Source organism: Myotis myotis, unplaced genomic scaffold (genome assembly GCF_014108235.1).
Source record: "Myotis myotis isolate mMyoMyo1 unplaced genomic scaffold, mMyoMyo1.p scaffold_m19_p_8, whole genome shotgun sequence".
NCBI lineage: Eukaryota > Metazoa > Chordata > Mammalia > Chiroptera > Vespertilionidae > Myotis > Myotis myotis.
Window position 1 is genome coordinate 47,914,971 of NW_023416390.1, and position 26,417 is coordinate 47,941,387.

Below are 26,417 nucleotides of genomic sequence, written 5' to 3' on the forward strand. Positions count from 1 at the left end.
TTTATTTTTAGACACTTTCACAAAGAGATTGTCAGTACATAAACTTTCCAGTGGCGAAGAATGAACATGAAAATCAGTCTCCAGCCATCAGCAGCTGCTCTGTTCAGGGCCTAGGATCCTCCTTGCCCAAATAGTGGGGTGGAGGCGAGTACTTCCCCAATTGTTAATATATATGTACATAGTCCCAATTGTTAATATATATACATAATCGAAAGTATATATCCTTAAGATTTTCATTCTGATGAGTATGTTTGTTCAGAAGAGGACTTGTACCGTTTCTAATTAAATGTACTTATTTTACAAAGAGAAATTTAAGGGCCAAAATGGAGAAGTTATTCCCTCGAGATCATAACTAATTATGGTACAGCAAGAATTAAATCTGGGGTCTTTTGTTCCAAAATGATATTTTACTATTGCCAATGTAAGAAACATCCAGACTTGTAGAGAATTTTTATAAGTTTATTTGAGCCAAACTGACAACACATGCCACAGAGAAGGATCTCAAATGCTCTGGAGAATAACAGTTTTGCAGTTTCTTTTATGCATTTGAAATTAGAGGGCATGTAAGAAAGATCACATGGAAGTGGGAGAAGCAAGGCAGGGATCAGATGACAGGATAGTTAACAAGATTATGTGCTCTCTTGAGGGTCAGTGCCCCCTTCCATGGATATTACTTCTGGTATTTCAAAGGTGTGTTAACCTAGATGCACAAGAACAATGGACAGAGCTTCCAAACTCAGGGTCTGACTGGCCTTTCAGATCTGCAGCTGAAGTCCCTATTGTTAATCCTCACCCACGCCAATAACTTCACGAGAAAGTTATTGGCCTGGGCAGGGCTACCCACCATGACCTGCGGAGTTAGGAATTTATGATCAGATCCCCTGGGAGGTTACTTTCCTCAGAAGCCCGTTTTTTTGTCCACACTATGCAGAACTCAGTGTAGTCGAGTAGTCAAACAATGAGTGCCTGCGATAGCTCTTCTGTTTCAATACATATCTACAGATTTTATCTGAAGCCACGAAAGGACACAATTCGATTGCGTTAAGATATATATATTTCTTAAAGTGAATCTATGTGGTTAGAAGTCGGAATAGTGGTTACTCTTTGGGGGAAAGAGAGTGTCAGGATCCGAAAGGGTCATGGAGGGAGCTTTCTGGGAGGTTGGTAAAGTTCTGTTTATTGGTCTGGTGCTGGCTACATGGATTAATTTGTGAAAAAAGTCATCTAAAAGTAGACTTAATGATTTGTGTCTTTACTCTTTAATTTAAAAGTGTACTTAGGCCCTGGTTGGTTTGGCTCAGTGGATAGAGCGTCGGCCTGTGGGCTGAAGGGTCCTAGGTTCGATTCCTGTCAAGGGCACATGCTCGGGTTGTGGGTTCGATCCCCAGTAGAGGGCATGCAGGAGGCAGCCAATCAATGATTCTGTCATCATGGATGTTTCTATCTCTCTCTCCCTCTCCCTTCCTCTCTGAAATCAATAAAAATATATTTAAAAAAATAAAAAGTGTACTTAGAAGGATGTAGATTGGCTAAGTGCCGTCTATATGTAAGACCTTGAAGTGCTATGTTTTACCCACATTAAGAATTGAAAGCAGTAGTGGCAAGGTAGAGGCTCACAATTTAGAAGTCATATTTAATCCTCCACCTTTGTTCTTTCATTCTCTCCCGAAAGTCCAGTTTCTCCAACATATGCATATTTATTTAAGAGACATTTCAGGTAAAAAATCTACCCCCATGGACATGTTTTGCCCAAATTATATGGAAGAACAGATTTAGTAAGTTTCTGATTATGCCGTGAGCCTAGGGTTAGACTCACTGTATAACCTTCTTCCCTGCTGTTATCAGATCTTTCCACCTTAAAGGGGATGATAATTCCTTCTCTGAACTTTGCAAGGACATTGCATTTGGGTGGAGGAGGGGCTGGGGTGCTGGACACACAGCCATGAGTTGAGCAGAACTATTTCAGCTGTTCAGCATGTTTCTACACTTCTGCCTGTTTCTAGACTTCCTCGGAGTCTGAAAAGCATGTACAAGGCAGGTCCAAGCATATTTTTCTTGAAATGAATGTTAGCAAAGAAGGGAGTGGGAATTAATAGGTTTTTATCAAGAAAAAAGAGGAGGAGGCAGCTGAGTGCTATTGATGTAGAACTGACTATGGTCTGCCACCTATTTCTCATTCTTTGATCTTTTGCCATGATTTCCACCTTTAAAAGTTTTAATTAAGGCTTTGCCGTGGAAAATATGGCATCCTTCTAAGCCCATTAGAGTCAGTGCACTTCTTCTACTTTTATAGATTAAAAAAAAATCTAAATCAATTATAGAAAACCTGGCCCGTTGTAAATTTAAAATAACTATTAGCTTTCTAGAAATATAGTGATAGCTGTCTCAAGGTTCTGTATTCCCATTCATGAACTCCTTTTTTTTTTTTTTTAAACATGACAACTCACCATATGAAGCTGCTCTTTTTCTTTGCATCCAGAGTTGCTAAAAAATTCTTTTGAAGTGTAGTGTAAATTCCTTCAATTTCACTTTCCCTTTTCTGGTTCAAATAAGAAAAACATTAATTTAAAAAAGATATACATCAATTTTAACAGTGAAAAATGTTCTCCTTGCTTATTTTGAAACATTCAGAAATGGCAAGACCCTTGCTGACATTTTAAATTGGCCCACTGTCTTTAGCTCTCTGTTATACATTAGATCATTAGATCCTCAGCCCTATTCATCTCTAACGGAGATTTTGTACCTTTTTATCAACCTCTTCCTATTTCACCTACCCTACCCCAGCTCTTGGCAACTACTTTTCTACTCTCTGTTTCTATGAGTTTGATATTTTTTAAAAAAATATATTTTATTGATTTTTTACAGAGAGGAAGAGAGAGGGATAGAGAGTTAGAAACATCGACCAGCTGCCTCCTGCACACTCCCTACTGGGGATGTGCCCACAACCAAGGTACATGCCCTTGACTGGAATCGAACCTGGGACCCCTGAGTCCGCAGGCCGACGCTCTATCCACTGAGCCAAACCGATTAGGGCAGTTTGACATTTTTTTGAGAGAAAACAAAAACAAAGGGACAAATGAGACTACTATAGCTATTAATGTGAGTGGTTGGTGTAAATGAAATGGAGACACAAGTATTGGCTCAGTACTTATTTTGAAGCCCAGAGATTAAATATTTTTTTCCATTGAATGATATTGGGAAACTCCTTTAAAAAATGTGCGCTTAGAAGCATTTTCATTGAAAAGATTCCGGTGCTACTACTCCCGTCTGCACCTACATTCCAGCCCTATCTCTAGTTCAGAGATCTGAATGTCAAAGTTAAAGAGAGATTTTAGAAAATAGGATTTTATTTTTTTTGCAGTAATTCAACCTGAGGGCTTTTAATTTAAGTTGTCATTTCCGGAGGAAAACCTGTCATACCTCTAAACCTGATAATGCTTCATTGACCTGCTACAGATAAGAGAACTTTCACCATAAAGGATTGAGTTGATTTTAATTTAGCTTAAAATTACTCCAGTAAATATGCTGTCAAAGGAGAGATGCATAAATTTCATATTATATTTATATGTTCAGTAATGGATACACAGCATTTTTATATGTTTACCATTGTCAAGGAATAAAATCTGATTTAAGATCACCAAAGTTATTTCCATGTTATATGTATAAGTGAGACTCTGATTAATTAATGAGCTGTTTTTTCCTACCACAGACATCTCTTATTGTGTTGCCTAGGCCCTAGAAAGTCATTTACTTGTACTTAAAGCAACTAATATCTATTGGAAATAAAAAGATAAGAATATTGAACAAGCCCTGGCCAGTGTGGCTCGGTTCGTTGGGGTGTGTTCCTATACATCAAGGGGGTGCAGGTTCAGTTCCCAGTCAGAGCACATACCTGGGTTGTGGATTTGATCCCCGGTTAGAGTCTGTGTGGGGAAGGGGGTGCTGGTCGATCCATGTTTCTCTCTCATATCAATGTCTCTTTCCTCCTCTTTGGGTGAGGATAAAAAAATATATGTTGAATAAGTTTCCCTTCTCTCCCCAAACTGTGACTTACATCATTTAGCCTGCTTGGATTTGTCCCATGTAGTGTTCTTTTAAAAACAAGAATGTAAACTTATTGCCAACATTTGAAAATTAGGTGTTTATCACAAAAATCCAAATTTCTGGCTTCTGTTATAAAATTAGAGTCTGGTAATACCAAGACTAACTTTTCCCAGGATAATAATTGGCTGAAGCAGAGCAGTAGCTTAGTTATAGACCAATGTGAGTTCTTTAAAAATGACCCATATTAATTTATTTGTATTACCAGCCTGGGCCCTCTAGGACTCCAAGTTTGAGAATCCTGTTTAAGGCAGGAATTGGGTAGGTTAGGTAAGATTTTTTAATTTTATTTGTTAATCTTCATCCGAGGATATTTTTTCCATTGATTTTTAGAGAGAGTGGAAGGGAAGGAGAAAGAGAAAGTGAAAGAGAAACATCGATGTGACTCTGAGAGACACGTTGATTAGTTGCCTCCTGCAACCCTTGACTGGGAATTGAACCTGTGACCCTGTGGGTCTCAGGCCAGTGTTCTAAGCCCCGAGGAACACCAGCCAGGGCTAGTTAAGATGTTGAAGGGAGCAAAAGAATTTTGGTGCTGTTGTCAGAAGGCTAGAATGACCCTCAGGCTTCATAGTCAAGAATCTAGGCTTTTGTTTAGACAGATAAGGGCTCTAATCTCTACTCTGCAATTTCCTAGGTCTTGGAATTTGGGAGAAGTTGCTTAAATTTTCTTAAACGGCTTCCTCTTGTTGAAATGGAGATAATATCTCCCTCATAAGGTTGTTTTGAGAAGTATTAGAGTGTAGTTATTTCAAAAAATTTACTAAAATTCTGAGAAGGGTTGTACATTTGCATATTTTCAGCATTCATCTACATATTATCTACATTATCTGATTAAATTTCTTCTGAGAGTCAGTGATGACTCTCAGGCTGAATAAAGCTTCCTATATTATTTGGCTAGATTTCTGCATTCAAATAGCCATGCTTAAAAGTCACTGATACTTCAGAGGTCATTCCTAGAATGGATAATAAAAATGTAGCCCTGGCTGGTTGCTCAGTGGTTAGAGCATTGACCCGTGGACCAAGGGATCTGAGGTTCAATTCCCAGTCAAGGGCATGTACCTTGGTTGCAGGTTCCCCAGCCAATGGATGTGTCTCTCTTACATCAATGTTTCTCCCTGTTTCTCCATATCTCTTCCACTCTCTAAAAATACATACATACATAAATAAATAAAAATAAGAAAAATGTAAAATAAAAGCAAAACCCCAAGTAAGTATTAAGAATCCTCTTTTCTGTGTGTGTTCAGAAAAGAGTTAAACCAATTTTCCCTGGACTGGAAAAATAGATTTGACCTAGAAAACCCTTCCATAGGTATATATTTTACAAATACAATTCATAACAAGGCTAACAGAAATCTTAGAATAATTGACTGAAGGTTCAAACTCTTTCAATCTTTCCTTTAGTTATCTTTTCTATACAGGTCTATAAAGTTATTAGTATTATCCAAGACTTAGCACTCCCAAGGTCAGGGTTCTCCATCTGGCCTGCACATTAGAATTATGTGGGAGAGTTTTAAAATTAGCAATGTCCAGGTTCTCCTTCCAGAACTCTGATTTAATTGGTCTGGGTTGCAACGTGGACATCAATGTGAGCTTCTGTCCCATGGCCTTATGTTAGCACTGCTTGTTAGTGGAGGGAGGGAAGATAACTTTCAGGAGAGCAGAGCCTGTTCACAGGTCTGTCTATTATACCAATCTCCTATTTCTGACATTCATAGATCTAGTTCTCCCGGCTGTAATGAACTGAGCTTTAACTTACGTATAAAGGAGAGAGAAATGACGCTGAGGCAAGTGTCTAGTCAACATTCCAGCAAGAGAAGGAAGGTTCATGCTAAACATGTCTATTACAGCATAAGAACCATTTCCAGTAGGAAGTACTTTACACAGTAGATCTCTTTTGGTCATACTAAAAACCTCTGAGATGGATATTATTATTATTCCAACTTTATAGGTGAGTGCATTCTGGGAGCTTCTCTTTTCATCAGAATTAATTCATTGACCAAAATGGGTCTTGACACTTTATAAGTCCAAAAATAAAATGACACCTTCACTGCAGAGATTTGAAATTAGGCACTATATCAGGTCTTTTATGATTAAAAACAAAACCTCAATCTTTAATGAAGCTTCTTTGAAACAGCTGACTTTACATGGATAATTCTTCAACGACACCTTCCCTCACTTCCCTGCCCTTTTAGATTTGTTTTTTATGAGACTTCTTGAGTACTAAAAGTTGGTGGCCTTTGTCATTGATTTCTTATTCCAATAGTCACATACCTAGTTCTTGGGCCAGAGGAGTATCTTTCGTGAACAAAGGTTTACAGATTTTTGAGGAAACTTTGAAAGATCTAAGGCAGTGGTTCTCAGCCTTCTGGCCCATTAAATACAGTTCCTCATGTTGTGACCCAACCATAAAATTATTTTCGTTGCTACTTCAAAACTGTAATGTTGCTACTGTTATGAATCGTAATGTAAATATCTGATATGCAGGATGGTCTTAGATGACCCTTGTGAAAGGGTCGTTCAACTGCTAAAGGGGTCGCGACCCACAGGTTGAGAACCGCTGATCTAAGGGCATCTATTGTTCCACTCTCAGCTGTGGAGACCTCAGCTGTAAATATAAATACAATCCAGGTGGTCTCTAGCTCAACTATCCAGTAATAGATAGATGCCTCTAGTCGTAGAGCTCTACCTTGTTCATGCTTCAAGAAGGGCAGACCTTTTCTGAGGTTATTATACTTCATGAAGGATGCAGTGGGATCTGATGAATGGTAGTAAGAAAAGAAGCATGGAAACGAAAGTTTATACTATAGGATGAAAAATGTGGGGTCATTAATAGAATGGACTCTGGGAAAGACAGAAGACTCCTTGACAGAAAGAGAAGGGTGAGTATTCTCTGAGGACTCACATAGTGGAGCCATCAATAACTACTGAGACTTACTAATCCTCACAAAAACTGTATGGGATAAACACTATTATTAGTCCCAATTTGAAGATAAAGAGACTGAGTCACTGGGAGGTTACCACCCAATGCGGTGTTGCCAAAGTCACACAGCTGGGAGAGTGAGAGTTGGGACTCAGGCAATGTAGCTCTTAATTGTGATGGTTGCCTGCGTAGGTGCAGGAGCTTTATTACTGGGAGGCTCTGGAGGGAGAACTTGCTGAAAATACTATCTTTTCATAACATCCAGGAAGGCTCCCTTGTGCAGCGCTGCCTGCCCAGCCAAGCTTGCCCATGAAACGCCTTACACTTTGAATATGTACAAAAGCAGCAGCAAGAGCTAAACATTTCCTTTTTTTAACCTCCCCTATGGTTTATGAAGTAAAACAGTTACCTTAATCATCTCAGGGTCCAAGGGTTGGAACTTTGCTTTTTCCTAAGAGATTGTAAGCTGGGAAGGTTCTTAACTAAGAAAACACCTTTGCAAACAGGTAAAAAATTGACTACCTGGTGACCATCAATCCAGGGCGCTCAGGACCTTTGGATTACAGACACAGTTCATCTATTTTGGCAGTCACTGAGGATTTCTGGAGACTGGCACATTTTTGTTAGCTGCCTCTTAAGTCACCAGACATGCGGATGTAGTCTTGACATATGAAAATATAGTTTAAAAAATGCTGACGTTTCTTTGGGTAGAGTGACACATCCAAGAACAAATATGCAAGTTCATGTCCATTTTACTCAAATCACCAATGGTGTGGCTACTGACCAATGCAATCAAGTGTCTCCTGTTTCTCACACTATGCAATTTCTTAACACACTTTGCTCTAATAGTTTTTGCAATGCACCGAATTCCAGATGAGAGTGTTAAGAATTAAAGTGCTACAATATTTAGCATTTGATGTTTGCGGTTATAAATGATTTTTAGCGTGTAATAAAGAGGGGACATCCACTGGGGTATTCACATTCTTTGCTTCCAATAATGCCTTTTTATGGTAAAGTTGGGGTGTCTTATCCCAGAGCCCTTTCCAGCTTATACTTTCCCTTTTCCTTTCTCTGTGAAACTCTTGCCTTTGTTAACAACCTTCTTTTCTGAATTGTCACTTATTGAAGTGACAATTATCCTTCAAGGACCAGTTTGAAAGCTGCTTCCTCCACATGCCTTCTTTGGTCTCCCTGCTCTCCTTCGCAGCCTCCCAGCACTCAACATTGGCTGAGCATCACTCACATGGTACTTGGCCCAGCCTGCCTGAGTTCACAGTTATAGCCATATGCATTCCACTTCCCTTTCTAGATCAGAGGTTGGCAAACTCTTTCTGTCAGTGGCCAGATAGTAATTATTTTAGGTTGTGTGGGCTGCATTGTCTCTGTCGTGACTCCTCAGTTCTGCTGTTCTAGTAGGAAAGCAGCCATAATCGGTACTTCAATGGATTAGTAGAGCCGTGTTCAGATAAAACTTGAATTTGGGGCAAGGAAATTTATTTTTAGTATTAATTTTTATTTATTGATTTTAGAGAGAGAAGAAGGGAGAGAGAGCGAGAGGGACAGCATGGGAGGGAGAAAGAGAGAGAGAAATATTGATTTGTTATTTCACTTATTTTTCCACTCATTGATTGATTCTTGTATGTGCCCTGACTGGGCATCAAACTGCAACCTTGGTGTATTGAGACGATGCTCTAACCAGTCAGGCTGGGCACGGAAATTTGAATTTCACATGTTTACATGTCATGAAATGCTATTCTTCTTTGGATTTTTTTCCCAACCATGTAAAATTACAAAAACTATCCTTAGCTGTACAAAAATATAGGCAGCTGGTGCATTTGGTCTGCAGTTTGCCAAACTGTTCAAGATTAGTAGTCACTAGAAGGCAAGGACCATGTAATTCCGCACTCTGTTCCAGGAATCTATGGGGGAAGGTGGAGGAGGGTGAGTGGATGGGAAGTAATCAACCAAGGGCCTTGTATGCATATAAAATGACCCATGGCCACAGAAAATGGGGCGGTGAGGGCCTGGGTTGGGGGGTGGGGTGGGGTGGGGGTGGGGTGGGTAGGGAGAAGGGTAGGGTGTGTTGAGGGGGTGGGAGAATGGGCAGGGGTCAATGTAGGGAAAAAAGGGACATATGTAATATTTCCAACAATAAATAATTATTAAAAAAACATTAGACAACTTTGTGTCTATATCATACACTTGCTATAAAACATTTTAATAGCCAAATCAACATTATTTGTAGGATTAATGTGGTGTGAAAAGAAGACATAGCTGCATGCTTAAAAAAATCAGAAAACCTAAGTGGTTTATGACCATTTTATTTATTCTCTTATTCTTTTAGCTATAAAAAATTTGGAGGAAAAAAGTGATGGATTTGCTTGTGCAACTTTAAAACATATATACATATTTAATTTATTTTAGAGAGGAAGGGAAAGGGAGAGATCAATAGAAATATCAGTGATGAGGGAGAATCATTGATTGGCTGCCTCCTGCATGCCCCCAACTGGGGATTGAGCCTGCAATCCAGACATGTGCCCTGACCTGCAACCCAGGCATGTACCCTGGCCAGGAATCGAACCGTGACCTCCTGGTTCATAGGTCAACACTCACCGCAAGCCACACTGGCTAGGCTGATGGTGCAACTTTACATAAGCAGAGTCAAGCCATTGAAATGCTGTTGTCATGAAAGGGCCTAATGCGTAATGTGGCAAACCCTTTACCTGAAGGTTTACACAAAAAACCCTCCTGAGTTAATTTGGAGTATAAATGTTTTAAATTACATATTTACTTTTGAAAGTTGAGTAAGTAGGGGTTTTACCAGTGTTCAGAAAAAAAAGCAAGAGTTCCGGAAGCCCCAAAGGAGGACAAAGACATGAGACGACCTGGAGGAACTTCTCAGTCTATGTTGATTGCCAAATGGATTTTCCCATGACAAGAAAGTTGAGTAAAGTTGGCTCTCTATTGTTGACTTCCATTTCCCTTTCTCTTATTGTTCAAATGTTTATTTTCTATCATTTACATTTTTGTAAATGACCCTCCTGATAAGCGTAGTTCCCACCTGGCGCCCTGCATTGTTATTACAATGTTATTGACTAGATTTATGGGGGGGGGGGATCATTTTGTAAATTATATAAATGTCTAATCACTGTGCTGTACATCTGAAACTAATATAAAATAGTACTGGATGTCAACTGTAAATCAGGTTCTGGCCATGTCACTTGCTTGTTGGTGACTTTAGAAAATTGCCCAAATGTCCTGTCAACATAAGGACATCCAAACTTGTAAAGAGTTTGTATGAGCTTATTTGAACCAACTGTTGATGTCTGCCAGGGAGAAAGATCTCAAATGCTCTGGAGAATAGCAGTTTGAGGTTTCATTTATGACTATGTGCTCTCTCGAGGGTGGTCACGCTTTAGAAGGAGGGGTCTGAAAGGGGGCATTTCACAGTCGTGTTAACCTAGATGCACAGAAACAATGAACAGGGCTTTGGTTAAGGCAAATACAAGCCTTTTACTAAAGAAGTTATTGGCTGGGGGCATGTCTTTCCACTATGATCTACCCAGTTAGGAATTTATGATCAGATCACTGTGAGGTTACTTTTCATAGAACCCAGTTCTTAAGCTATGAAGAATAAGGCAGGTCATCAAAAAAACTTCGGAAACTATCTTATGGCCAATAATAGTAACTTAATTGTTTTTTTTCCTCTTTTCATAAAGATAATATGTGTTCATTGTGGATAATTTAAACAATATAGAAAACCTACAAAAACCATCCCAAATCCTACCATTTGGTGCTAAGCACTTTTTTTTAAAATTTAAAAATATATTTTTATTGATTTCAGAGAGGAAGGGAGAGGGAGAAAGATAGAAACATCAATGGTGAGAGAGAATCATTGATTGGCTGCCTACTGCATGCCCCCCACTGAGGCTTGAGCCCACAACCAGGGCATGTGCCCTGACCAGGAATCGAACCATGACCTTCTAGTTCATAGGTCATTGCTCAACCACTGAGCCATGCTGGCCGGGCATGCTATGATTCAGTGATCATTCTTTCAAGCAGAATTCATCCTCAGTCTTGATCTTATGCCTCTCTCTCTCTCTCTCTCTCTCTCTCTCTCTCTCTCTCTCTCTCTCTCTCTCTCTCTCCCTCTCCACACACACACATCCTTTAACAAAACAGCACATGCTATTCTGCAAACTGATTTCATAAACATTTTATGAAGATAAAAATGTTTAATATTTCCAATAGGCTAATATTTTGAATGTCTAGTAACTGAAGTAACATGGCAGTGCAATTAGAGTCAAATTATAAGTAAAGGGTTTTATGAAAGGCAAATAAAGTTTTTAAAAAAATTTTAATTTGTAAGATCCTAGTTCTCATACTTTTTCTTTTCTGTTATAACTAAGGCAATTATCTAGTATTGGTTGACATACTAAACAAGTTAGAAGGATAATAGAGAGAAGACTTCCCATGACTGGTTAGTGAAGACAGGAGCCAGATGCAAACCAGCCCACTCTGAGGCAGCAGCAGCAAAGGCTCTCAGGTATGGAAAATATCCTTATCTTTCTCCACCTACTGGAAGGGGCAGTGCTGGAAGAAAAGAATTTGCAAGTCTCCCTTCTAGAACCCCAATTTCCTTTTTCTTTTTAGATCCTCACCCAAGATATGTTATTTTAAATAGATTTTTAGAGAGGGAGGAAGAGAGAGAGAGAAAGAAAGAAATATCAATGTGAGGGAGAAACATTGATCAGCTGCCTCATATACTAGTACATGCCTCCACCAGGGATTGAACCCACAACCTAGATAGGTGCCATGACCAGAAATCAAACCCACACCTCTTGGTATACAGGAGGATACTCCAACCACTGAGCCACCTAGCCAGGGCTCTAATTTTCCAATCTGAAAAACAGTAAGGACTTTTATCATAAAGAATCACATAAGTAGTAAATCAATCTTAAAAAATGAAGTTTGGAGCTACTGGTCAAAAAGTGTCCCACCAATTCTCATGGTCAGTGAAATGAGATGGCAGCAGAATCAGTGCACATCTGCTTATCAAACATTGCTAATGGTAGGTTGTATTTTTATCCTAATTTTTAAAAGTTTCCCATTTAACCTAATTTGCCTTTTAGGTTGAGATATTTCTAGATTTTCATATTATTTTTATAAGTTGTCCCCTTTATGTTTATGGAATGTACAAATTCTGAAGTATTGCTACATTTTCATTTAAACTGTAATATATCATCCAAATGTTATCTTGCAAGATATTCAAATATAGTGAGTTTTTCTTTTTGTGACATATTTGTTACTAAAGAGGTTTTGTAACAGTAAGGTGCCCTGCAATCATTAGGAAGAACATATTATGCTCTCAACTGGAAATTAGAATTTTGGAAAACTTATATCTGTGACTGGGAGCTTGATAGCTTAACAATACATAAAGACTTTGTTTGGAAGAGTTTTGTGATAATATTAGTCAATGTAATTTTAAAAATTTCATAATAAAATGTATCAACTTTTAGAAAAACTACAGAACAGCGAACTAATATTTTCCAAGAGACCAATGAATAATATGACAAAATCCATTCAAAGTGATAGACCAATGGATTTTAATATAACTGAAGATGAAAAGTTCATTGATATGGCTTCAGATTCTGTATTATAATTAATCTTGAAGAAACTACAACTTTTTTGAGTTTTGGTGTAGTATCAGAGAATAGTCTCAACTATACAATTTTTTTTTTTTAAAAATATAAAACAACTGTTTAAAGGCATTGGAGAGAACAGACATTTAGCAGTGAGAGACCAAGATAGAAAGGGAAGACATGAGGCAAGCCTGAAATTCTCTGCTACTTTTCTTCTCAAGGCATTTCCAATTTGTAAACTGCTCTGAACTAAGATGTCTAATGGAAACTGGACGCTAAAGTGTTACAAAATTAATCATAGCTTTTGGTAGTATCATGGTGTTAGTGAGATAAACATTGGAGTTAGGCCACTGAGGAGGAGGAATGACTACATTTTGTAGTAGAAATAGACCAGATGAACCTGAAACATCTTGTGCCAGAAAGTAAGGAAGTGCTTAAAACAAAGACAAAAACAACCCCCCCACAATGATGGCTGTATGCCAAAGAGACCTAGGAGCCAACTGAAAGCGCTCACAATGACCAAAGCTAGAACCACTTGAGCAATAAATTCAGTAGTATTGAGTTATAATCCAAACTATAAAATAAATATATATTATTCCATATTGATATAAATAAATTATTGAATAAGTAAATAATTAGGGGTGAATAGTTAAATCTATCCATGAAGAAGTACTCCCTCACTTCACTCTCAGGAGATGGGGTATAAAACTTCCTACTCCTTCAGTGTGAGTTGGCCATAATGACTTCCTTATAAAGGCTTGGGGTGGGCATGAGCTGGGTGGAGGGGGGCAATGAGGGAAAAAAGGGGGGTCATCTGTAATACTCTCAACAATAAAGATAAATTAAAAACAAAAGAGTGCAGAATGAGAAGGGAGAAAAGAATGACTACTATGGAGAAATTTGACAAACAATACTTCAGCCAGGTGATCAAGATTAACATCAACATGGTAAGTCATGTTGATGGTATGTACTCTTGATAAAATGTGAGGAAAATGGCCCTTTATCTCTGTAGTCTTGCCCCCAAGACTCATAACTCCATTCTAATCATCAGAAAATATCAGACAAATCCCAATTAAGGGGCATTATTCAAAATACCTGAGCAGTATTCCTCAAAACAGGACTAGATCATGCTCTACCAAAAACAAAAACAATGTCTGAGAAACTGTGACAACCAAGAAGAGCCAAAGGCGGTATGATGACTACATGTAATGTAGTATTCCGGATGGGATCTGGGAACAGAAAAAGCACATTAGGTAAAACTAAAGAAATGTGCATACAGTATGGACTTGAGTTCATAATAATGTATCAATAATGACTGACTAATTGTTACAAATGTACCATACTAATGTAAGTTGTTAATAATATGCTAAAAGGTGTGTGGGATATGTGGGAGCTCTTTGTACTGTTGTTGCAATTTTTATGGAAATCTACTCTATAATTAAAATGTTTATTTAAAAAAGAATTTTAAAAGTACAAAGTTTATTGGAGGAGATATGAATGTGGACAGTATCCTAATGAAGGTTAGTGTTTGGTGGGATGGGGTTATAGAAAAGAAAGAGGCCTCTGGGAGAGTTGGAGGAAATTTTACCACAAAGGAGAAAATGTTTGATCTGAGGCTTGAAGAAAAAATAGCAGTTGGTCCACCGGAGAGAAGAGGGGAAAGAAGTGCTCTTTCTGTTTAGTTTGCATTTACTTAACCGTCACTGAAGCCTGAGAGCTGATATGCATCCTCTCCATGCTTTTTGGCAGGCCCATGTTAATGTCTGTTCCTCCTGAATGGATTCTGACCTATGGAATTATAGTCCTTTGTCCAAAGGATTGCCCAGTTATTAGGAAAATGAAATGAGCAGAAGTGTTTTTTAATTGGATTTTATGATTTTGTTCTTGATCTAAAGGTCTGAAATCCAATGTAAAGATTATGTTGTCACAAATCAGGGTTTCTTGACCTTGAACTAGTGAAATTTGATGGCAGATAATTCCTTGTGGTGGTGGTGGTGGTTTTCCTGTTCATTGTAAGATGTTTAGCAGCATCCCTGGTCTCTACCCCCTAGATGACAATAGAACCCCCACCCCCAACAATCAAAAAGGTCTCCAAATATTGACAAATGTCCCAATGGAACAGAGATATACTGATCCTTTTAAAACTTGGATTGCTTTTTTAAAATTTTTTATTTTTTATGTGTGTGTTGGATATTGAGGAATCCTCACAATTTTTAAAAAAATCTTTATTGTTGGCAGTATATGTCCCCTTTCCCCCCCAATGACCTCTCCCACCCCCCTCCCTACCCCCAGGTCTTCACCACCTTATTGTCTGTGTCTATGGGCTATGCATATGTGCATATAAATTCCCTGCTTAATCTCCCAGCGCGCCCCCCCCCCCCCCCCCCCCACTCACCTCCTCCACTTTCCCCCTGAAATTCATCAGTCTGCTCCATAGTTCTATGTCTCTGGATCTAGTTTGTCAGATACCTTGATGTATTTTGGCACTTTTTTGATGGTTTCTATCTGCCTCTGTTTTGTAAGGGTCAGAGATCCACACAAGCTTGTTCAAGCAAAAGGAGGATTATTGGTTGGATATACTAGGTTAGGAACTAGATTTAGAGCATGATCAGGAATATAGGCAGCCCCATGAACCTCTGCCTTTCTCTCACCTAATCTTACCCTCAAAGCTGGGAAAGTAGATAGTATGTTTGAGGAACTAAGTGGAGGACAGTGTGGCTAGACTGTCATATGAGATTGAAAAGATGGCCATGGGCCAGATTGTGCAAGAGCTCGTAGACCATGCTAAAACCTTTGAATTTTATTCCAGGAATAATGGGAAAACTATTGGAGTGTTATAGCCAAGTGATTGGTATGGTCAGCATGACTCCCCCAAATTATTCTGACAGCAGAGGGAGAAGTTTTGTGGGGGCCATGGGAAGACAAGTGTGACAAGAAAGCTGTGAGGGAAATAAAGAAAGCTGTGAGGGCATATAGAAGGGCCTCCTGGCTGGCCAGATCTCAGAGGAGCCCATCCAGCTAAACAAAACACCGCAGAACTATTGCCTAATTCATAGCAACTATGAGTAAGAATTCTGATGAAGATCAGGCCAAAAGTTGGCTTGAGCAGTTGAGATGTCATGTTAAACTTTGCTAATTGATGACACTGAAATGCCTGAATTAGAAAAAAGGATACTCAATGAGATTGAGTTCTTAGACACCAAAAACCATGTGGGAATACAGAACCTACTGGCCTGAAACACCTGAAAGGCCAGAATGAGGAAGTCCTGGAGAGCTTGAAAAAAGTTGAAGACTTAATCCAAGGAGAGCATGCCAACCAATCAGACATGAGAAGGCTGGTTACCTGGGGCAAGTATGCCTGGCTGTATTACCACCTGGGCAGGCTGGCAGAAGCCCAGATCTACCTGGAGAAGGTGGAGAACACTTGCAGGAAGTTTGCCAGTCCCTCCTGCTATAGAATGGAATGTCCTGAAGTGGACTATGAGGAAGAATGGTGGGCCTTGCTGAAATGTGGAGATGAACAGGTCAGGGCTCTGGAAGTGGACTCTGAAAACCCTGAATTCAGCATTGGGTATGCAATCACCACCTACGGTCTGGTCAGCTTTAACAAAGTATCACAGATCAGTGGGACTTTTCCTGCACCTCCTTAAAAAGGCCATCAGGCTAAATCCAGAAGAAGCATATACTAAGGCTCTCCTCACCCTGAAGCTTCAGGATGTAGGACAAGAAGTTGAAGGAGAAAAGTACATTGAAGAAGCATGGAAAAAGTCCTAGCAGACCTAAATCTTTCAATATGTGCCCCTCCCCCCCTCCAAAAAAGACTCCTAGATAAAGCTCTTTGGTTCTTAAAAACAGCCTTGCAGGCCACACCCTTCTCTGCCTTCCTGCATCACTAGATAGGGCTTTGCTATAGATCACAAGTTTTTCAAATATAGAAAGCTACAGACTGGCAGTCTAGAGGACAGGATAGAGAACATGTTGACAGAATGACAGGATTAGCTGGAGCTCATTTTGAACTTGCTCTGGAACAAACACCCACATTTGACATTGCTTATGTCCTTCTGGTAATGTACATAGAAGCAGGCAACTATAGAAATGCTGAAAACACTTATCAAAAAGTGTTATATGCATAAAATCCCTTGAAGAAGAAAAACTGTAAGAGATATATTTCTACTATGGCTGGTTTCAGGAATTTCAAAGGAAATCTGAAGCCGATGCAATGATCCATTTTTTAAAAGCACTAAAAATAGAAGAGGCATCATTAGCAAAGGATAAAAGTATCATTTATTTGGAGAAATGAATTAGATGTAGAAAGCTTGAGCATCCTGGGATCATGGACTAATTGAAAGGAGCAATGATTAAAGCACTGGAGTATTATGAGCAGGCTGCTCACTCTGAGAACTCTGAGGGACATGCTTGTTAGGCACTGAAATGTGGACCACGGTCACATTTCACTTGATTTTAGGTTAACATGTACTAATAATCTTTTCTGCTTATTGCTTTCAGAAACATATTATGCAATCCACAGTGAATTACGATGATATAATTTTTGAACAGTTACTCAAACTTGGTAAAATATTAGTTGTATTCAGAAAATAATGGACCAGCCCTGGCCGGTGTGCCTCAGAGGCTAGAGTGTCAGCCAGTGGACTGAAGGGTTGTGGGTTCCATTCTAGTTAAGGGCTAGTACTTTGGCTGTAGGCTCAGCCCTGGTTGGGATGCATGCAGGAGGCAACCAATGGTTGTGTCTCTCTCACACTGATGTTTCTCTATGTCTCTCCCCTTCCTTCTACTCTCTCTAAAAACCCATGCAAAAAATATATTCGGATTAGGATTAACAAAAACAACAAATAAAATAAACGAGACTATATCCTCAGCTTTAGGATTAATTAAAAAAAAACAGTGAAACAATATATATGTCTTTGTGGGTGAGAGAGGAGAAGGAGGAGAAAAAAGGAAGAAGGAGGAGGAGGAAGAGAGAAATCATTTCTTTGTGAATGCTATATAATAGAAATAACAGTTTTCCCCCCAGTAGATTTGTAGCAAATAAAATACTGTATTTACATTAAAAGAAGAGGTGGGAGCTTGGGAAGGGATTAACCAAATAACTTGTACACATATATGCATGGACCCAGACAATAGTTTGGTGAAGGCCTTGGGTGGAGGTGGTTTCAAGCTAGAAGGGGTCAAAGGAGAAAAAAAAAGGGATATTTGTAATACTTTTAACAATAAAGATTTTTTAAAAAAGGGCCTCATAATTCAGAATGGGGAAATTAGGGAAGACTTCTTGGAAGAAGAGACATTTTAGACGAGACTGGAAAATTGAATAGGAGTTAACTAGATGAAAGAAAGTTTTAGGAGGGGAAAAATGTTCTAGACAGTGGGAATTATAGGAACAAACACTGGGAGATGAGAGGAACTGTCCTTGTGGAACTTATGATTTAATGCAAAGTTTCACAAACTTAAAAAAATAATTTTATTTTACTTTAATTTCAAGCTTACAGAAAAGTTGCAAGAAACTCCCACATACTCTGCTCATTTGTTTCCTCTTTCTCCCTAACACACACACTCTTTCTCCAACCCTCCTCCCTCCACACACCCTTTCCACCCCTCCTTGAATTACTTGAGAATAAGTTGCAAAAATAATGTTCCTGAACCCCTAAATAGTATTTCCTAGGAACAAGGACATTCTCTTACAACCAATATCAGACAATTTAATATTATGGTACTATTATCCAAATTACAGTCCATATTGAAAATGCTACTTATTTCCCCCAAAATGTCGTTAGAGCTTTATTTCTCCCAGTCCAAGTCCAACCCAAGGCCATGTGTTACATTTAGTTGTCTCATCTCTAAAAAGTTTCTCAGACTTCTTGTCTTTCATGACCTTTGCCAGTTTTGAAGAGTACAGGTTGATCATTTATAGAATGGCCCTCAGTGTATGATTGTCTAGTGCTTTCTCATGATTAGATTCAGGTTATGCATTTTTGTCAGGAATACCATGTGGTATCTGCTGTGTTTACTGCATTTCTGAAATCTTGATGCTTTAACATCTGCCCTATGTGCATATGCTGGACACACCTTGTTCTGGGCAGCCTGACAATATGTCTGAGTCCCCTTGCCTTGACCTTCTGCCTCCCTCATTGTCTCCCCATGGGAATTCTCTCTAGGGAGTGATTTTCAAAGACAAAACTAGCTAATCCTAGACTTGCTTACCCTGCCTATTCCTTCCCTCTGAAACCATAGTTGAGGTGCTTGTCCACGGTTCCTCCCTTTCTCTCCCTGAGTGAAGACTTCAGTGGTTTGCTGTGTGGCCCCCAGTGGTGTGACCTGTATTCCCTCTCTTGGGATCTGTGATGCTTTCAATGGCAGTTGTCTCCTGATCTGTTGACCTTCTCATACCTAAGTAATAATAAAATCTATTTTAAAAAATCTATTTTTATTTTACTAGAGGCCCAGTGCATGAAAAGTCATGCACTGGATTGGGGGCGGGGGTGGGGGGGGGTGCGTCCCTCAGCCTGGCCTGCCCCCTCTCACAGCCCAGGAGCCCTCAGGGGCAGGAGGTGACCTGGCAATCAGGGGAAGGCAATGCCCCCATCACACCTCTGCTGCTGCCACTGCCAGCAGCACAAGCCTCAGCCAGCCCTGATTACCTGAGCCTCGGGCTGGCCCTGGGCAGCTGGGCAGCTGCTATATGAGGCTGAGGCTTGCCTCTGCCTTGGCCAGTCCTGCTTGCCTGAACCTCAGTCAGTGGGGGGTGCGGGAGAACCCGAGCCCCAGGCGGGGCTGAGCGCTGCTATCTTATGGCGGTAGGTGCTGCCATCTTGTAAGGGTGTGATGGTCAATTAGCATATTCCCTCTTTATTATATAGGCTATTTTTAGAACATTAAATACCTTTATTATATGATCTAAGATAGGAGGGAGTGGGGTTTGTTTGCCTTTCCAAGCCTTGAATTTCCTCAGCTAGAACTCCATCCAGCCCCTTGCTCTGCAGCACAGAGCCACCTGCCCTGCCACATTGGCCTGGAGTTGGAGCCATGTATGCAAGATGCTTGCCCTGCTGGAACTGCTCCTCTAGGACACTGCTGATTTTGGCATTCTTTCTCCTTTCATCATATTTCTTCTGACTTTTCTTTGATTGTTTTTTTTTGTTTAAAATCTCTTCCTCCTCAGGAGTCAGCTTGGCTCCATTCTTGGGGCCCAGGGGCTGTAATAGCAGGACTCATATCACTATGGATATGGTATGCTGTCAATGAGTACAATGCAGTTCTTTTCTAGGGTCTTGTGCGGACCAGTTTGCTATTGGATGCGCTGTAGATAACGTCAGTAATCCTAGTTTTGCATGTACTAGTACAATACTCTGAGCCCCAGGAGAAATTGTCTATGTCCTGTCTCAGGCCATGGTGCTTCCTGTTGCCTCCCTGCACGCATGTGTGTGTGGCAGGAGCTAATCTTACTGTGGGCAGCAGGACATCCTTGCTCATATTTTGCTTCTTAGGGTAGAATTTTCTCTTGTTCCCAGTCTTGCAGTGCTTGTCAGCTGTCCCGAGAGATACCCATGGCTGCAGAGCACTGTTTTAATTAATAAGTAATTTGTGGGGAGATAGTGGAGAGAGGGGTAGAGAGAGAGAGAGAGAGAGAGAGAGAGAGAGAGAGAGAGAAACACCAATGGGCTGCCTCATGCACACTCCTTACTGGGGATCCAGTCTGCAACCTGACAAGTGCCCTGCCAGGGAATTGAACCTGGTGACCTCTCGGTGCATGGGACGATGCTCAACTGAGGCACACTGGCCAGGGAGCTCAGACTATTTTTTTTTTTTTAACCTAGATGGATAATAAGAAATATATTTTACATGGTGACACACACATGTACATTTATCTGAAACAAGAGTTTAGTGAAACAATACATATCCTTTTCATATGAAATTTATTTTAGTTCCTACTTCATTTTAAAATAATTCTGTATGACTACTAAATTGATTTCATAACCCTCTAAGAGTCTAATAAGTAATGACTTTTGTTTGAAAGCACTAGTCTGATGGAAATATCACTTTGAATCATTTGCTTGCAGAATGGGAAATAGATGGATAGATGTGTGTGTGTGTGTGTGTGCAAAACTGACAGCTAGCACTTTTATAAGGCTCTTGCCATAATTCAGATCAGAGAAGTTGGTGACTACAGGTAGCGAGGTTGAGAGAAGTGGGTGGGTTTGAGAGAAAAATGAGTGGATTAAGGAATGTGAGTTAACAGAATTTCTGGGTAGAATTAATAGAAAACTGAAGTTGGATTTTAGTCCAGGAGATTTTACAACTTCATTACATTGCAGAAAGCAGAAATTGGCCCAGGATAGGGAAGAATGCTCTGAAAATATTTCCGTTGATATGCATAAGTAAAATAATACAGTCAAAACTATATCAAGGAAGTCAATTAACATGAATTTACTAGAATAAATTTTCACTTTCAGCACTCTCTTCTCTCTTTTGGCTAACCACTCTGTCAAGTCTTATATGCACACATGCAGAGAGAAATGTGGAAAATAAAGATATTACACTTTTGCATTATATAGAAACAATGCTGGCTTAAATCACAACTGTGCTCACCAGGGCTTTCTCAGATGCCGATCTTTAGATTTAATCCTCCAAATACAGCAACTAGCATTCCCACCTGTGGACACTGGCGATAACACGCGCATGGTGCGGGCTGCAAAAGATGCCTGTTTTCCATGGCACGAGTTTGAAAAAAAATTCTTTTTTTCTCGTGAAAAAGAGTATGGATGTGTGAGTTTACAGACACTGTTGGAAATGACGGACCTTGTGGTGAGTCGTCTCTTATCCCCCACCTTTATCTCCTCCCCTCCCTCCCTTCCTCCCTCCATTCTTCTTCCCCTTCTCCGGCGTTATTCTGGGATTAACGGCGGGGTCGGCCCAGTACACAAACGCAGCTGGCTCCGATGGTCAGCCCGAGCCCCGCTGCGCAACCACGTCAGGAATTCCAGTAAGTTGGCAACACAGGAGCACAAAGACAACAACAATGAGGAAAACCCTTCAGTGCAGAAAGGAATGTTTGGAGCCCCGGCGGCTACAGTGAAAAGACAGACGCGCGCGCGCACATGAGCTCGCGCCCGCGCTCAAGCCCTCGCATCCACATGCGCCCACGCGGGTCCCGGGAGCGACCCCCCTTCCGCGCCTGCGGCCCCCGCCGGCCCGTGGACCCGGGCGCGCGCCTCCCCAGCGCCCGCCGCCGCTCTTTGTAACCGCGGGTGCGGGGACGCTCATTGACTATGCAGCAGCCCCCGAGCGCGCTGGATTGGCCTGACCCCGGCGCGGTCTCGTACCATCGCCCCGGCCGCCCGGAACCGGCATAAATCACCCGCGGAGACGAAAGCGCAGCTTTGCGCCCCCTCGCAGTTTCCCTCCTCTCCCCCATCTCGCCCCCCCCCCCCCCCTCGCTTCCCGGCCCCTTCCCGGTCCCCAGTCCTGCCTCCTCCTCGGAGCAGCACTGCGCTAAACTGTGCTGGGAGCCAAGTAAGGTTTCAGTGGCTCTGAGCAGGGCGCTCTGGATTTCCAAATTCTGGAAAGTCACGAACTCTCTCCGCCCTTTCGCACACCCTACTCTTTGGAAATCTTCGTTTTCTCTTCCTGTGTCTATTTGCCCCTCTCTCTTTGTGTGTTCCAAAAAATAATACCTGTCACCGCCCCTCTTCCTCCACCCCCACCCCCAGCTCCGAAAAGCTTCACCAACCCCCCAGGCCCACGGAAGGTACGCGATCCGCGCTATTGGGAGTAGCAGAGCCCCAGGTGGCCCGTGCCCTGGAGAAAAAGGGGTGGCATGAACTGCCAGGTTCTTGCCCCTGGGGAGGGTGAGATGGAGGGACCCTGCCTGGGGATTTCATGGAAACAGGGCTGCCGCCCCGGTCACAGCCCCTTTAGCCGACAGAAAGGGCTCCTCACTCTTTGGACCAGGACCCAGTGCCTGGGGCCCTGGGGCAGAGTTGGCCCAGAGACCCGGACGGGAGATCCTGGGGCGATCCTAGGCCCGGAAACATCCCCTCCTCACACAGGGCTCCCAGGGCCAGGAACTAGGTTGCACCGGCCCTTTTTTTCTGTCGCCTCTGGTGTCACGTACCGGCGGAGGAGGATGCTCCAAGGGTGAGTGTGAGGTTCACTTGAGTGCCCTGGGGGGTCGCCCTCCCACCCGCCAACCAGTCTAATGCTGCCCAAAAGAAAGGAGCCACGGGTTTCTCTGAACCTCGTACGTGTTTCTCCTTCAAATACCAGGGGCACCAGCACGATGGAGATGTTCATTCTTTTCACTTTGCTTCCAAACGAACAGACTTGTAAGAAGCGCCGTCTGGCTGTGGCACCTGCAGCGCTGGTACTTAGGGAAAAACTAAACAAGGATCCAACCTCCTCCCCAACGTGGATTCAACCCCCTCCACAGCTAGTGAGACACACAGAGCACCCCATCTCAGCGCCTCTACTTTCTGGGGGAAACCAGGGGGGTCCTAGAGGACGTAGGAATTGCAGAGCAGAGAATGGCCACCGATCTCTCCAGCAGGCTCTTGACTCCTTCCCTTCCTTCTCTTCTTCTTCCTTTTCTTAGACTGTGTCGGTGGCACATTTCAGAGGCAAATCTTGCCGGGAAGCCGTGCCGCCGTGTAAGCGTGTCGGTGTGAGTCTTCGCATGGGAGCGCGTGACTGTGAGGAGTCTGTGCGCGTATGAATGGAAGCGTGTAGCGGAGAAGTGTGCGTGCACGTGGACTGAGGGGTGTGCGCGCGCGCGCGAGTGTGTGAGACGGCGTCCGTTTGCTGGTGAGCGCGTGCAGCTGTGTGAGCGTGAGGCTGTATGCGTACGTGTGTGAGTGTGTGCGCCTATGTTCGAGTCCCACTCCTCCCAGCGCTGCAAAGTGCAGGGGGCGGGCCGGGCGGCAGGGGGCCTGCCCCGCCGGATTCCCGCATGCTAGTTCCGGGGCGGTCGGGTCTAAAGGGCTTTATGCTCTGCCTGGAGGGTGGGGACTGGCGCGGGTAGAAAACCGGGACGCCCTGGGCGGGCCCGTTTCCTGGCACTAGGAGCCCGCCGAGGTGCGGGTCTCACCGAGCGCTCGCGAGCGGAGGCGCTGCTGCTGTGCGCGACGCGCGCCCACCTCCCGGGGAAGGAACGGCGAGGCCGAGGCCCCGGGCCGTCGGCGGGATGGAGCGCGGGGCGCCGGTGGCGTGCACGCTGCTGCTGGCTTTCGCCGCCTGCCTGGTGCCGGCCAGCGGCCAAGGTAAGCGCCTGCCAGCGGAGCTCTGCTCGGGGCGCCGGACTTCCCTGGCGGTGGCCGGCGGGCGGAGGGGAGCGAGGCCGGGGGTGGAGGGTGGTGGGAGGTGGGCGGCAGGACAGGGCGGCGGCTCCCCTTGGGGCGCTCAGGTTGCCCAGTGAGGGGAGAGCGGGAACCCCCTTCCGTGGCCCGCTTTGCAACTGAGCAGCCACAAACTTGAGAAAGCAGTCCCGCTGGTTTGGGTGACAGCGCACCCCAGGGGCATCCGCCTTTGTTCCCACGGGAGTTTGTCCCGACCCTTCTGGAAAGCACTTTGAGATTGGACCTGGGAGAATGGAGGTCGCCCCCGCGAGTGCGCAGCCTGCTCGCGCCATGGACTTATTCTGTTCGGGGGCTGAGCGCGCCGCGGCGCTGCTCCGTGCGGTTTTCCACCTGCAGCGCCCGCCGAGGAGATCCCTTCGCGCGCCCGCGCGGCGGGCTAGAGTGCCCCCTCCTTTCACCAGGGAAACTTGGTCCCGCGGTGACCCCCAAGAGACCGCATCTTGATACAGGTCATTTACGAGCCAAGATAAGGCCGGGAGGCGGGATTGGCTGAGCGTGCGGCTGATATACTGGAGCATTTTCTTGCAGGGTTTTCCTTTCCAAACCGGTGGTGGGAGCTTTTGTGTTGATGAATGGGGCGCGTCTGCGCGGCCAGAGTTTTGAGGGCTGGAATGGGGAAAGTTTCTGGTTTGAGCGCCTTAAACTTCTCTCAAGTTATCGGACAGTTTATGTTTTTACAGATACAGAGGCAGAGAAAGAGAGGAATAGAATAAAAACAGTAAGAGGGGAAGAGGAGAGAGAAGAAAGTAGAGAGGATAATGGGGAGGAGAGAGAGCGAGCTTGAAGATGAGGGAGACGGAAAGAGGGAAAGAGGGAGAAGGAGGGAGAGAGGGAGAGAGAGAGAGAGAGAGAGAGAGAGAGAGAGAGAGAGAGAGAGAGAGAGAGAGAGAGAGGAGAACACACCAGGGATGAATGGGAAGGGCGAGGAGGAGGCTGGGGAACCCGCGAGCTCTCTCCTTGGCTTTGCGTTGCTAGGTAGCAGCCAGGAGCCGCGTGTGACCGACCACCAGACAGACAGCGGACGCTGCTGCCTCCACGGGAACTAATCTGTCTGTGGGGATGCGAGAGACCCCTCTCCCCATTTCCCCTCATGTTCCTTCTCGTTGGACAACTTAATTGCCCTACAATGAAAATGAAACCCCTATTGTTGTAGGATTAGCCAAAGCAATAAATTGATTTTCCTGGATCACGTACTGGGAGTTGACGGATGGGGAGTGTGGAAGCCCCCATTTATGGGGGGGGGGGGGCTTGCGGATGGGCCGTGACATGTATTCAAATGGTTAATCTGCTCTCCCCCCTCACTTCTTAGCATAAGCTCCTTAGAGAGAATCAACTAAGTAATTATACAGCAACTCCTAGCAGTGCCCGTTTCAGACTTCCTGGGAAGAAGACTGGAAAGGCGAGCAAATCCCACCGGTCTTGTAAAAATCTTTGGAAAGGGAGAAGAGGCAGGAGGAGACTGTTAATAATTCTTACTTTGAACACAGGGAGGATTTATTATTATTGTAGAGGGTTTGCACCCTCTCAGAGGCACTTAGGGTTATATAGATCCCATGTCCTAAATATAGCACTTATTATATATACTACTGTATCCAGTAGTTCCATTTCTTTCATTTGTGACAGATTTCTTTGTCTCTGAATTTTGGCTGCTTCACTGTGTTTGTTTCTATGTATTAGATAGAGCTTCTCTAAGTCTCCTGGAATTGGTAGAGTGGCCTTGTGTATTAGGTGTCCTGTAGGGCCCAGTGGCTCAGCCTCCCCAGTCATCTGAGCTGGGCACTCTAGGTGCACCTCTGTGTTTTGTTATAGTTGAGTCTTGATTGCTGTTGGCATCACTGGGAGGAATTTACCTCCAGGCCAATTGGCTGTGAGGACCAGCTGCAACTACAGTGGAAAAGCAGCTGTGCAGGAGACACCCCTATAGAGCAGGACTTGCTTCAGTGGGGCTTTAGTGCTCACTGAGTCTGCCCCTTGAGTGGGTCGCTGGTGGATGTGTAGAGTTGTAATCTGGTATGGTCTGAGGCTGTCCGCTTGGTGAATCTCCTTAAAAAAAAAAATTGAATGAGTCACCTGTCCCAGGCCTAAGAGGAAAACTATGATAGATTAATGCAGCCATGCATCATGTGCTCTTAGCTTGGTCCAGAACCTATACTGTGACAATGCTCCAACTCTCAAAGACTGCACTTCCAGATCCACTTTTCAAAATCTTTGGCCATCAAAGCCAATTTCTGAAGATTTCTGCATTTCATAGTGCAGGCTGCTACATGACTGGTTTTTGGTCTTATTCAAGATAATTATTAGGTCATGGTTAATCATGTCCATGTTCTCTAGGCAGGCACTCTAAGAACACTGAGGTTTAAATCATGTTTAATTAAAAAAACGTATCAT

At 43.0% G+C, this 26,417-nt stretch overlaps 1 protein-coding gene and 1 pseudogene across 1 annotated transcript in view; both read left to right on the forward strand.

Annotated features, from left to right (window-relative positions):
- The first annotated feature begins 15,727 nt into the window (after nucleotides 1-15,727).
- Nucleotides 15,728-16,966, forward strand: LOC118661054 (annotated as a pseudogene).
- A 6,763-nt stretch (nucleotides 16,967-23,729) lies between these two features.
- LRP2 (LDL receptor related protein 2) overlaps nucleotides 23,730-26,417 on the forward strand; it is a 199,828-nt gene continuing 197,140 nt past the window's right edge. The window contains exon 1 of the mRNA XM_036320297.1: nucleotides 23,730-23,933. Within this exon, the coding sequence (XP_036176190.1) occupies nucleotides 23,858-23,933 (76 nt within the window). The 5' untranslated portion in view covers nucleotides 23,730-23,857. The remainder of the gene's footprint in view (nucleotides 23,934-26,417) is intronic.